This window comes from Verticillium dahliae, genomic scaffold (assembly GCF_000150675.1).
Source record: "Verticillium dahliae VdLs.17 supercont1.12 genomic scaffold, whole genome shotgun sequence".
NCBI classification, from domain to species: Eukaryota; Fungi; Ascomycota; class Sordariomycetes; order Glomerellales; family Plectosphaerellaceae; genus Verticillium; species Verticillium dahliae.
This window is the reverse complement of record NW_009276943.1, coordinates 153,319-166,075: the sequence shown is the minus strand read 5'-3', so window position 1 is coordinate 166,075 and position 12,757 is coordinate 153,319. Positions and strand designations below refer to the sequence as shown.

Genomic DNA, 12,757 nt, shown 5'->3' with positions numbered 1-12,757 from the left:
ATTCGGTGATGAGGAGGTACCAAAAGTGCTGCGTCTGTGGCGAACTTGACACAAGGGGCGGCTTGACACAATTGGCGACCGCACTCGACAGTCAGTCAAGAAAGGCAGAGTCTTTCGTAGCACGAAGCAATCGTGATCGTGAGAAGAAGGCGAATTGACGGGTAGCGAAAGAGGGGAGAGGGGGGGGGGAGAGTGGTGGAAAGTAATAAAGAAGAAACCAGACGAGACGAGGTGAGGCGAGGCGAGGCGAGGCGAGGCGAGAGTCGGCGGAGTACCTCAAGTTGTCAAAAACAGTCTTAGCCACACGAGCACAGGGCAGGCACAGGGCAGGCAGGCACGTTCGAGCCAGGCAAGTTCCTTAGTGTGCTCGGTCAGTCCTGCTGCAGTCAGTCGTCCGTCACAGTTTCCATGGGTCGGCAGAGGCTCGCAAAGCCCGTTCCGGTGACTGCCCGCGCGGTGGTCAAGCGAGGCCTGGTGGGGCCCGGATCGTCTCGGCAAGGCGCATGCACTGTATTAAATCCCCTGCGCATCACCCATCACGCACCAGCTGTGCCCCTGGCCTTCCGCCCCAGACACTGTGTACCTCGCATGGCGGGGACCCCTGTACCTGCGAGAACAGAAAACAGACCACGCCCTCGGCGTCTCGGGATCCCTCCTCAGTCGGCCCAGTAAAAAGTCTGCGAGAGCGGCCCCATTGGCCCCCTGCCGCCTGGCCATCGAGCGTTAGCCCCGCGCTGTAGCCCCTCAAGCCCCTGTGGCCGCACGTAGTAGCGGTCTTTTAGTGGACATCTGGCCTTCTCTGGCCACTCACCGCCTCGCCTGCAAGTCATTGCCTGGGGGGAATTACCCCTCTCCTCATTGGTCTAAACTCCCTCACCACTCGGCTTTTGCACCAGGAGTCAAATACGCATCCATGACAGAGGCCTCTCCATGACACGATGCCACGATCCACTGTCCACCGGCCACCGCTAGCGACTTGACGCCGGTACAGCTTGCCAGATGTCCCGTAACAGCTCACCCTGACACATCCAGAAAGGGGGGGAGGGGGGGGGGGGGGGGGGGGACAAAAAAAGCTACACTGCTCAGAGGTGACCTCACTTTGAACCATCCTACTATACTTTATTCCAGCTCAAAACTGATAAAAATAGATTTACCCTAAACAATGTCGCCGATCATGTAGTAAGTAGAGCTTCAGAGCATTTGATTGAGATACGAGGTGTTGAGAGGGTTCCGAAGTTAGGAGTCTTTCTGGATGATACCCGTGTTTGGCTGACTTGGAGTGCGGCTTAATGTAATCTGTTCCCCCCTTGACATCCAAGTGTCTGTGAGCTTCCAGGATGCCATGAAGGGGGCCTTCTGTGATCCAGCGGGGACGGCCATGAAAAGGACCCGTCCGCTGCTGTCTTCTTCAATTATTCACAAGAAGAAGAAAAAACAAAACCTACGGAACTCAACGATGCTCTTTTCCTCGCCATAAGCGAAACGCTCATTTGTATTCTGACAGATACAGTCAAAGCCACACACAACTATAGGGTACATGCCGTATCAGTCGAGGGTCCTCCCTTGTCATGTGAGCTACGAGCCTGACGCTACCTGACCCACGAGAAAAGGAAGTGTCCGTCAGAGCCCCGAAAAACTCACATCGACCCCATCGAGACCCCGCCAGGCAAACCCTATCAACCGTCTCCCCTTGTTCTCTTTCTCCCCTTGTCCTCTTCTCCAACGCCAAATCTTCAAGGCCAAATCTTCAAGGGCCGGGGGGTATCATGAGAAACGAGACCAAGGCCAAGAACGAAACCAAAAGGAACCGAAACGCCTGTCCGCAATCGCCGCCGAACATCCGCCACCCTCACTGCCCATCCTTGACTGCCCTATTCGCCCAGCTGGGCAGTCTGACCGGCCTCTTCCTCCGTGATTCGGCCGCGCCTCGGACGGGGCTGTCGTAATTCTTGTTGCTGTTGTTCGACGGCGTTGTCGATGGGCCCGCTGCCGTTGTCGCAGCCCTCGCCGTGTCTGCCCCTTTGCCATGTCCTTCGCTCGTGCTCTGTCAAGTCGTGTCAGTCTGGCACTTTTTTGCCTTCAAGATGGTCTTCGGGCGAGAGCGGGAGAAGTGGGAAACCCTTTTCATGGTCCCCTTGCTGCTCGTTGACTCGGGGGAAAGTTTCGGGCGGATCATACATGTACGTTGTGCGGTCGACGCAGTGCCTGGAGCAACTGCTCCTTCAGCTCCGACCGGTCCATGCCGGACAACTCCTGCGCCCGCTGCTGGAACACACCGTCGTCCGTCGTGTTGGCCAGAAACTCCACCGTCACCAGCCCGCTGAGCACGCCCGCCGCAAAGCTCTGGCCCTGAGCAAACAAGTTAAGAGTCTTCCAGGAGCTCAGGATCGGGAGGGCGCCGCGCCCGCTCAGCTGCTCGTGCACCGCCTCAGCAATCGCTTTGGCCTGGCCTTCGGCATCGTGCGCCTGCAAAATCTCGTCAAACTCGCTGCTCGACTGTACCGATCGGATGAGCTGTTTTTGAAAAAGCTCCTTCGCTTGCGTTCCTCGGTAGACTGCCGGCGAAGAGCCTGCCTGGGGCGATCCTCGTTGCAAGGGTGTCGACTTCCTCACATGGGCTGGAGATGCCGTCGTGCCCTCCTGTCCACTCATGAATGTGTTGGCTCCCATGACCGGCAGAGTTGTCGACGCCGCCGCCGTTCCTGCTCTGGCCGTAGTGTATACGGAAGCCTGCACATGGCTTTGCGAGCCATGCTGTCCGAACGGCGACTCCAGCTCGTTCGCTCGCGGCACGCTTGCCGGCTGCGATCCACCGCCCGCATACGTTGTGTAGTACGGCATACCTCCCGGGCTCATGGTGACGCCAGCTGGCGCTGGCCTGCCTACCATGGTTCCGTTACTTGGGACTACACGGCCATGTGGTGATGGGTGGATGATTCCCGGTGCACCAGTCTGCATCTGTTGCAAGTTCGCGTGCCCATGTCCGTAGCCAAGTGCTTGCATCTGCTGGGCACCCTCTCTCGCGCTCTTCTCCGCAAGGAGTCGAGCATACCGGGTCGGATCAGTGATACGAGCTTGCTCCAGACGCACCATCAGCTCAACCTCTTGATTTTCCTGGGCGTCAAAATGGTAGTCATTGGGGTCCTCTTCCTCGAATGTGTCGGTGACGATGATGGACCGGATCGCCGAGGCAAAGGCTGGCGAAGAGAGCACACTGTCCAGAACCGAGTCTCTGCCGAGAAATTCGGTGAGGTCTTTCTGTTCGGGCGCCTTGTAGTCCCTTGTGAACGCATCCTTGGTCTTGGTCGACCAGCGTTTGGGATTGTCCTTGTCAACCACGCGAGATGCAAGCTGCATCTTCCAGACGGCCTTGTTGTACAAGTGCTGCTCGTACGTGCCACCGGAGACGAACCGGTACACCACAACGGGTTTGGACTGTCCGATGCGGTACGCTCTTCCGATGGCTTGCTGTTCGGCGATTGGATTGAACCTGAAGTCGAATATGACCACTCGACTAGCCCCCGTAATGTTGAGTCCTTGACCGCCAGCTTGCGTAGAGATAACGAAGATTTCATTATCGCCTTCGTTGAAGTTCTTAACCATGCTCTGCCGTATGCTTGGCAAGGTGTCGCCGGTCAATCTGCTGTAAGGCCGTTTCTGCTGCCGGAAGAGCGTCGACAGCCAGTCGATGGTCGGAATCGATTGGCTGAAGATGAGCACCTTTTCCCTGAGTTTGCGGCACTCGTCGAGGATGGCAACAAGGACCTTGACCTTCCATGAAAGACTAATGTCATTCAGATCCCGACACCGATTCAAAACCTTCATGCTCTTCGTCAGGAACGCAGGCGTGATCGATTTGTCCTGGGTCGTATCGCCACCCTGGGGAACACGCAGCATGTTCTTTTCCTTCTCCAGCTTGCGAAAATAGCAACGGGGGTGGTTGTTGAGCAGGATCATGTTGTCGAGCACGGCAAAGGTGCTATCTGCCTGCGACTCAGCATTCTCCCGGACAGACCGGACGTAAAGGTCGTACAGCTCCTCCTGAAGAGGAGTCAGAGGAACCGTGAGGAAGAACTCAACCTTGTCCGGGAGCTCGTCCTTCAAGGCTTTGATCGTGAGACGATGCGTCTTGGGAGCGACAGTCTTCGCGAGGATGGCGAGCCTCTTCTTGGCCAAGCGGTATTCGCCATGCGAGCTGTCTCCGTACAGCCCTTCCTGGATGGGAAGGGCATAGTAAGCGTTGAACTCCTTCAATGGACCGAGGTAGTTTTCAGCGACCCAGTCGATCATGGAGTAGAATTCGCCCACGTTGTTGGCCAGAGGAGAACCCGTCAGGGCGATGCGGCTCGGGGTCCGGAATTGTGAACCAATCGCCGCGAGTTTCGACCTTTGATTCTTCAGACGATGCGCCTCGTCTGCCACCACAATGTTGGGTCTGTCTGTAAGAATCTTTTTGAAACCCTCATCGGCGCGAGCCAAGCTCCTCAGCATATCGTATCCGAGGACCAGGACGCCACCACGAACGTCCCACTCCTGCAACGTGCTCGTCCTCGTGACACTGTCCTGCTTCGAATCAACTGTGTAGCATTCACCAAGGACGCTCTGATTATCCCAGGCCGTGAGCTCTTCCCTCCAGTTGTCCACGATACCGGTGGGACAGATGACCAAGGTTTGCGATCGCTGAAGTCGCTCCGGTATCTGCGCTCGGACGGATGGCTCAGGCGAAGCGGACGCTTCGACGATGGCAATGAGAAGCGTGATGATCTGCATCGTCTTTCCCAAGCCCATGGTTTGAGCCAGCAGGCAGCCCTGTTTGCCCGCGACGACTTGGTTCCACATGAATCGGACACCTTCAATCTGGTGGTCTTTGATCTTTCTGGCTATTTCGTCGTTGACGTAGACAAAGTCTTTGTCGTCGTCTCCCTTTTTACTCACGTTGATGATGAGGCGCGAACGGTCCCCGGAAATGGTAGCTGACGCGGCCAGCCTTTGCTGCAGTTTCAGCCTGCGCTCCTCGTCCAGGGCCTGCTTCTGCAGGTTGGCCTCTCGGTTGTCTTTGGCCCCCTGATCCTCAATGACTCGTCGCCTTCGCTTTTTAGAGGGAGTAGCTTCGTTTCCGGTGAGATCTTCGTCTCCAGAAGCTTCTCTTTCCTCCTCCTCTTCCTCTTCCTCTGCCCCCGACCACTCGCCAGCCAGAGTCAGTGGTTGGTCGTGCTGCGCGTCAACCCTGGGGAAGGAGGGGATGACGTGCTGTGCGAGGAAGTAGCAAAACTCGGCAAAGTCTTTCAGGTTGCGAAGGACCAGCAGCTTGCCTTCCTCCCCTAGTGCATTCAGGCGCCGAATGGAACGGCACGACAGGTACTGACAAAACAGTCGGCAGAGAATGTTGCGGAGCCTGAAAAGCCCTTCTGACGCACGACGTCCACTATGAGCAAGGTCCCCTGTCTTGCAGACTGGAAGGATGAGACCGCGCCATAGATCAGCAGGATGCTCTGTTGTTAAGAAATCGAATATGACGTCCCTCCAGGGCTCCTTCCGGCGCCAGAGGAAAGCGATTGTGAGCCGTTTGGCGTCTCTAGCTGCCTCCCATGTCTCGAGGCTGACGGCTGCTATATCTTGCGGTCGGTCGAATGGTATGTCAAGCTCGTCGTGTTGAGCGCTCAAGGGCGGTTCGGTTGGACCACTGTCATCAGACTCCCGCGGTCCCAGGGACCGAGGTTTCTCGGGCGTCACTAAACTGATCACATCCTGCTCGCCAAAGGCTGTTCGGCGGGCGGTGCTCGTGACGATGCGATCAGCTGCCGTGAGATCAATGAAAGCGCTCCGCTGGGGTGTGAACTCGGCTTTGGGCTGGGGGGACCGCATTGGGGTCGGTTTCGTTGGGTTGCCAGCGGCAGAGAATGGAGACTTTGGTGATTCGACTTCTGTGGAACCACGTCGCTTTTCTTTGGTGGACACGAGCTGCTGGGTCGACAGGATCTCCATCTCGTCGTCGACAACAAAGTCATTGTGGCCATCACTGTCCTCTGCCTCGCTTGTGATCAGATCGCCTTCTTCATCCGGGTAAAAGTCTAGGGCCTTCGGCATCACGGATACGTGGGACCGAGGGAGGGGCTTGATCTTAGGGGGCTCGCGACCTTTGAGCATGTCAGCCAGCCATGACTGGTGCTCTCGGTCTTCTAAGCTGGCCTCCATACATCGCGCCTGGTGACGGAGCTGGCTCGGATTAGACCAGTCTTGTAAGAGGATCTCGGCGCGCAACTTTGCAATACGACGGTCAAGATCAGCAACGCGCAAGACAGCTTGGCTTATGTGTCGGTTGCGGTCATTGCGGCGTGCTTGATTCCATAGCATGTGGGCCTTGTGCTGCAGGCGAGGAAGTTTGGTGTTGGTCCATGAAGACACGACGGCTTGAACGGATTCGTCAAGAATAGCCTCGACTTTCTCCCTACCAAGGTAGAGGGATGTTGGGGGCTTTTGGGCCTCGTTGGTCTCTTCTTCCATCTCTCTCAGGGTGTCAGCATCATACTCTGCCTCGTCACCAGAGTCTCCAAACAGGGGGAGCAACTCGTCTTCCACGGACTCGTCCGAAAGCTGAGTGTGTTCGAGCTGTGGTACGAATCCGGACGCCAACTGGGCAAATGACTCGTTGTTAGTCCGAAACAATCTCTTCATGGCACGGTTGATCTGAAGACGTGTTCCAGGCGGGATGTACTTGGATCGCACCCAATTAAATTGTACTGAGGCATGATCAGCGGTGGAGTCTTGAAGCGTGAGCAGGTCCAAGTCTGGATGATGCACAGTCGCGTTTGTTGTGAACTTGTTGTTCCGTAGGTAGAGAGCGCTGGGTGTTTGCGACTTGGCGGCCACAGCAGCGGCAGCAGATGGGAGGCCATTTCCTTTGACGTTGGCCGAGATGAGCTCTGGTGCCAGCCTCCTCTTCTTCTGTGCGGGCTCAAGTGCAAGCGGTTGACCCGACGGAGAAGTCGTGCTGCCTTTGGGGGTAGCTGCCACGGGGGTAGTTGCCACGGGGGTAGCTGCCAACGGGGCAGTTTTGGTCATGGTGTCCGTAGGGATCAGGGCTGCAGGCATGGTCGCCGTGTCCGTGACGGTCTCGTAGACACCAGGCTGCATACTATGCATGTCCGCATCTTCAGCATGCTGTGCGGGTTCAGGGGTCTGGCTTTTGGCCCGCTGGGCTTGAGCCTTTCTGTAGGTCGGACTGCGCTTCTTGAGAGCAGCAATGGCTTTCTTGAGCGCGAATTTGTGGATGGACTTTTTGAGCCCGAGATCGGAAAACAGAGTGTCAAGGGTTTGGAACTCATCCTCCCAGCTCAGCAGGATCTCTCCATCCACCTCATGGAGTCTCAACGACCGGGTAAGAGCCTCGGGATCGGGTCTCTTTGCAGGGTTCAGCGAGCCCCAGGAACGTCCCTCACGGCCTAGTTCAGAGGCGAGTCTCTCGACGTCCCACTCGTAGGGATCGTCATCATTGGAGTCGGGCATGGTCACGAGCTCAGACGGCCACAGGTATGATGCATCTAGACGAATTGGATGGCCTGATGTGGAGGACGTGGCTTGACAGTCGTGACATGAGAAGCTTGATACTTTGTTAGCAAGACTGCTTGGAAAGGCATTTGCTTTGTGCAGAGTGTCAGGGGATCCGATTAGGAGTAAGGAAGGTGCCAGAAAGAAGGAAAGGGCGGAAACGCCATTCTCACCATCGCAAGCCCGCCGCTTGGCAATGGAAGACAGCACGCCAAAGGAGCGGAGAAGAAGGAGTCACTAACCATTCATTGAAATGACTGCAGTAAGACAAGTCTTCTCCGCCGGTGTGGGTTGACGATGCGGGTTGACGATGCGGGTTGACGATGCGGAGGATGGCCGTTTTTTTATAGCGCTGTGAGAGACTTACAAGGTGGCTTCCTTCACAAGGCCTGGTGCTGATGAAGGCAGTTGCGTAAGGTGCCTAGTGAAGAGAGAACACCGACAGCTTTCTGTGCCAATAGTGTATTGAGAAGAGGATGACGATGCAGAAGACAACAAGGAGAGCTTGATAGCGACAGAAAATACTGAGCAACAAGTACAAGTCGTCAGATACTTGTCGTCTTGTGAGAGCTCGAAGCTGTCTCAGTGTGGAGAGTGGGTGTGGGTGGGACGAGCCGTAACGCGATGGCAGCGCGACGATTCCTACAGCTACAGCGCAAGAGTAGTGGGGGGGGGGGGACACAAAGGCAACAAGCCTACGTGGTGTCCGTCGCGGAAAGGTCATGAAAGCACGTGATCTACGTCCCTCGCCTGGGGCGGTGAATGCAAACATGCCAGCTCCACATGAATCGTATACAAGAACTCCTCCTCGGGACGACACTCTTGTGCAGTGCCGGGCTGTGATCTACATGTATGTAGGTCAGGTTGTTATCAAGCCATTCATTGTTTCTAGCCTATCATGCACGGCTTCAGAACCTGGACAGATGCATCCATGACGGAGACATCGAGTGAAGCTCTAGAATGCCTTCACTGCCTGCCGACCTACTAGACCTAAGGGACCTATCGTACCTACCTAGTTGCTGACGGGCCACCACTTGTACTCTCGCCAAATTTGCTTGTCACAGCAGCCACTCCGTGCGATACATCGTGGCCACTGCAATCTAACAGGATTTTCCCCATGATCCTAGCATCCCAGCAGCGCCATGATGCGCGTACCTGAGACCACAGACAGCCTCGAGCCAGGCGAATGGCCAGCACCGGGAAAATCATCGCCGCCCAAGCCGGTGGGGATGGTGCAACACTGTTCACACGGGCCCTGTTTGGCCTGAACCTGTATTCCCCGCGCAACCATTAGCCTCGCCGAACGGTGACTCTTCTCGGGTAGGGAACAAGCATACGAGACCCCCGCGCGCAGAGAGGCAGGTGCTGATGAGGCCGCGCCGTTGGACCGCCAGGTCAAAGCTCCTTTGAAACGCCCGTCCCGTCTGTGGGCTGGACTCTCGAGCACCGTCCACCACCATCGTCGAACCCTCCCATCGCCTGCGTCCCTCGCCTGCGTCCCCTTGCCTGCGTCCCCTCGCCTGTGTCCTGTTCCCCCCCAAAAGCTCCTCTAGCATTGGTCCAGATGCCAAGCGTTTCCAAACATGGGACCAGGCGACACAGTGGTCGAGGTCGACCGTTTGACAACTTGGGACCAGCTCGCTGTCAGGCAAAATGACGGGTCTCGTCGTCGCAATAAAGATGGCCTGGCCTCCCTCGACTGCTGAGCGGGTCAACTTGCGTTGTCTAGGCATTGCTCGCTCCTGAGGAGTTTTCTTTTTTTCTCTTTTTTTTTCCCCTCACACGATCTGCACCTTCTGTCGGCTCTCCCTCCGTCATGGCCATCATTCGTTCTCCCACGGTGGAGATCACTGACGCGGTGAGGCGTCGGAGCAACCGTCTTGTTGTCCCTCGTCAGGGGCCAGGCTCGGGCAAAGGTGACTCGTCCTCTGGCGGGCCAGATCGAGGCGGCGGAGGGGATGGAAAGGGGAAGGGGAAGGGGAAGGGAGGTGGTGATGGAAATACTGGTGATAATGGACAGGGTGGAAAAGACGGAAACAGAGGGAATGGGGGCGGCGACGGCAGAGGTCAAGGCAAGGGGAATGGACCGGGAAATGGGCAGGGGAACGGTCAAGGAAAAGGCAATGACCAAGGCAATGGTCGAGGCAACGGCCAGGGCAACGGTCAAGGCAAAGGAAATGGTCGAGGCAAGGGGAAAGAAAGGCAAAGGGAACAACCATCGGCCAAACAGCCAGAGCCGGCTCAACCTCTTCTTCCTCCCCCCTCTCTCCCTTCACCACCACCTCCTCCTCCATCACCGCCACCACCACCAGCACTACCATCGCCATCGAGCGAACCATCACCGCCCCCCTCAACTACTGATGAGCCCACAACGACTCCGTCTCCGCCTCCGCCTCCGCCTCCGCCTCCCCCCGCGCCTTCTCCTTCGCCGCCTCCTACAACATCCTCGGAAGAGACGACGACATCGACCACGACATCGACCACGACCTCGTCCGAGGTGGAAACCGCTTCCACGACCACATCAACACCGCGGTTGTCTCGTGTGCCGCTTCCAAGCACGCTACCCATCGCCCAGCAACCCGTTGAGCCTCCCTCGCGACTGCCAATCATTGGCACATTGACACCTCTCCCGCCTCGGTCCACATCATCGACCGCGAGCCCGACATCGCTTGATGATCTGCTATCCCCGTCATTCGAGGGCACTCCTGTCACCGGCACCGCGAAACCAGATGAGATGATGCCATCGCCGACAGGTGGCGCCACAGCAGGCTCTGCTTCGGCCATCGGAGGTCTCAATTCTGGCCAGAAAGCCGGCATTGCCATTGGTAGCATTGGTGCGTATATTCTCTCAACGTGTTAGGGCGGGCTCTAAGCTTACACTTCACAAGCTGGCGCTGCCTTTGTGGCCATGTTTCTGGTCTTTCTCGTCCGGTGGCGCAAACGCAGGTCCGAACGCTACATAGACTTGGAGCCCAGACCGCCGACCCGGCCCCCAAGCTGGACATGGCCCTTTGTCCGGCCTCTGACGTTCCTCCGGGCGTCGATTGCACCCGAGCCTCGTGTCGAGGAGATGCCCGTCTTTCGTGCACATGGTGTGGTGGAGGAACCACCGATGCTTCCGCTCCCTGTGCCGGCCAAGATCAGAGACAACTCGGGCTGGGACTGGGACTGGGAGTCTTCCTCGGTCTTTTCCTTTCCACGCGCGTCGATGCCCTGGCTCACCAAGGACGAAGTGCGGGAAAAGAACCAGGTCCCCGTGCCAGACTTGCCGGTAGTCGAGCCTGGGTCGCCAAGAAGCTCCATGTACTCTTCGGCCAGAGCCTCGTTTTGGGAGCGTGGCCGGTTACACCCTTTGCTGTTGAATCCGGTCAAGCATTTCCGAAGCTCAAAGTAGACAGACTGCATGGAGGCGTGTGGGCGAATTATTTACATCTAACGATTACGATGGATGAAACTGGTACGCGTGGCTGCGAGGTAATGATTGTATTTGAGCTGTTTGACTGGTTTGGTTCTGGACCAAATGTGCCATCTGTACTAGAAAATAAGAACTCCAGAATACATCCCAACGCCATGCTGTAGGATGCGATGCTGCTTTCACCAGAAATAGTTAGTCGCAAAGCTAAACAAGTGATGCTCAGTGCCGACTTGGGCATGACACAGGAGCCAAAAAGGTACCTCTACACCCCACCATCGTACGCCAAATGGTTGGTAACGGGAAGATGACATTATTAATCACTCAACTCTTGTCGACTATGGCGAATGCTGTACACTGCAACACACTCACCTCTACCATCACCAACACATGTCACCAAGCCAAACTCAGTAGACATTTCATCATAAGGGAAACAGCAGTGGTTCACAACTCGGCTCCCTCTGAGACCGATCAACCTCACATCCCATCTTCGCGTGCATCCTCAGCACAATGGCACCCGCAGCCGTCACAGCGGAGCAGTACCCGCCATCCCTCAAACAGGCCGAGCAGGATGATCTCGTCCAGACCATCAAGGACTGGTCGATCGGGCATGGCCTTGCCGTGCGGCCCCAGCCGTCCGTTGTCTCGAGCGACGTCGACCCCAAGAGCATGCTCGCCATCAATGTGCCTGTTACGCTTTTCCCGAGCCCCTTCCCCAGGCAATGCTTTGAGCAGGCGAGGACGGTGCAGAAGACGTACAACGAGCTCTATGCTGCCATCAGCAGGGACGAGGAGTTCCTCGCTGATGCCGTGAAGGAGTGAGCCACCCCACGACCTGCACTGCGACATGACGCCTTGCGGTGTGCCGTCAACCAAAAATTAACAGCACTTATGGCTGACACACGACAGGGTCCGAGACGGAGATGAGTTTACGACGAGCCTGTGGGACATTCACCTCAAGGTCAAGGAGGAAGGCTACACGCAAGTATGTTGGCCGTGAATCGTGTTATGTATCAGTCACTGACCCTCCTGCTGCAGAACCTGTCCCTTGGCCTCTTCAGGTCAGACTACCTGGTGCACCAGGATGAAGAAGGCCAGCGCCAAGTGAAGCAGGTCGAGTTCAACACGATCGCAGCCTCTTTTGGCGGCCTGTCATCCCAGACGAGCCTGCTGCACAAGTACTCCTACCACTGACACCCCCTCCCGCATCCTCCATGATGGCGTCCTGACCAGACGACAGATTTTTGGCCTCTGCCGAATACCCCCTCCTCGAGAAAGCCATCCCTACAGGCACGCTCGATCTGCCGGAGAACGACAGCGCCAGGGGCCTCGCGGCAGGTATACGCGCGGCGCACGATGCGTACGGCGAATCCGAGCTCGGCCATGAGCGCTGCGTCCTCTTCATCGTGCAAGACGGCGAGCGCAACGTCTTTGACCAGCGCCACATCGAGTACGCGCTGACAGAGACGGCATGGCCGATCCGCGTCTTCCGGCTGCCGTCGTCGCAGATCCTGCAGCACACGACGGTTGCCGACACGGCCAAGCGCCAGCTCCTCTACCACCTGCCCCGCAACCCATCGCAGCTCTTCGAGGTGTCGGTCGCGTACCTCCGTTTCGGCTACGGGCCGGACGACTACCCCGACCAGCGGGCGTGGGACGCGCGCCACCACCTCGAGAGGTCGGCGGCCATCAAGTGCCCCACGATCCTCAGCCAGGTGGCCGGCACGAAGAAGGTGCAGCAGGTGCTCGCGACGCCGCCGCCGCCGCCGCCGCCTTTTGTCGTCCGTTGTCGTCATC

General features: G+C 57.2%; 4 protein-coding genes across 4 annotated transcripts in view; 2 read left to right on the top strand and 2 right to left on the bottom strand.

Annotated features, from left to right (window-relative positions):
• The window catches only part of VDAG_06343 (5-aminolevulinate synthase), a gene marked incomplete at its 5' end in the record, with an annotated part of 2,934 nt that extends 2,344 nt beyond the window's left edge, over window positions 1-590 (bottom strand). The window contains 2 exons of the mRNA XM_009658721.1: window positions 229-275; window positions 545-590. Coding sequence (XP_009657016.1) covers window positions 229-275; window positions 545-590 — 93 coding nt within the window. The remainder of the gene's footprint in view (window positions 1-228; window positions 276-544) is intronic.
• Window positions 591-1,871: 1,281 nt separating this feature from the next.
• VDAG_06342 (DNA excision repair protein ERCC-6) lies at window positions 1,872-7,506 on the bottom strand (the record flags this gene model as incomplete). Its single annotated transcript, XM_009658720.1, has 3 exons — window positions 1,872-2,044; window positions 2,185-2,205; window positions 2,277-7,506. 3 exons carry the CDS (start codon window positions 7,504-7,506, stop codon window positions 1,872-1,874), a joined length of 5,424 nt encoding a protein of 1,807 aa, XP_009657015.1.
• Window positions 7,507-9,364: 1,858 nt separating this feature from the next.
• On the top strand, window positions 9,365-10,942 carry VDAG_06341 (uncharacterized protein; the record flags this gene model as incomplete). Its single annotated transcript, XM_009658719.1, has 2 exons — window positions 9,365-10,382; window positions 10,437-10,942. The coding sequence occupies 2 exons, from the start codon at window positions 9,365-9,367 to the stop codon at window positions 10,940-10,942; spliced, it is 1,524 nt and encodes a 507-aa protein (XP_009657014.1).
• Window positions 10,943-11,470: 528 nt separating this feature from the next.
• Window positions 11,471-12,757, top strand: part of VDAG_06340 (glutathione synthetase) — a gene marked incomplete at both ends in the record, with an annotated part of 1,783 nt that continues 496 nt past the window's right edge. The window contains 4 exons of the mRNA XM_009658718.1: window positions 11,471-11,778; window positions 11,870-11,945; window positions 11,999-12,138; window positions 12,201-12,741. Of these exons, the coding sequence (XP_009657013.1) occupies window positions 11,471-11,778; window positions 11,870-11,945; window positions 11,999-12,138; window positions 12,201-12,741 (1,065 nt within the window). The remainder of the gene's footprint in view (window positions 11,779-11,869; window positions 11,946-11,998; window positions 12,139-12,200; window positions 12,742-12,757) is intronic.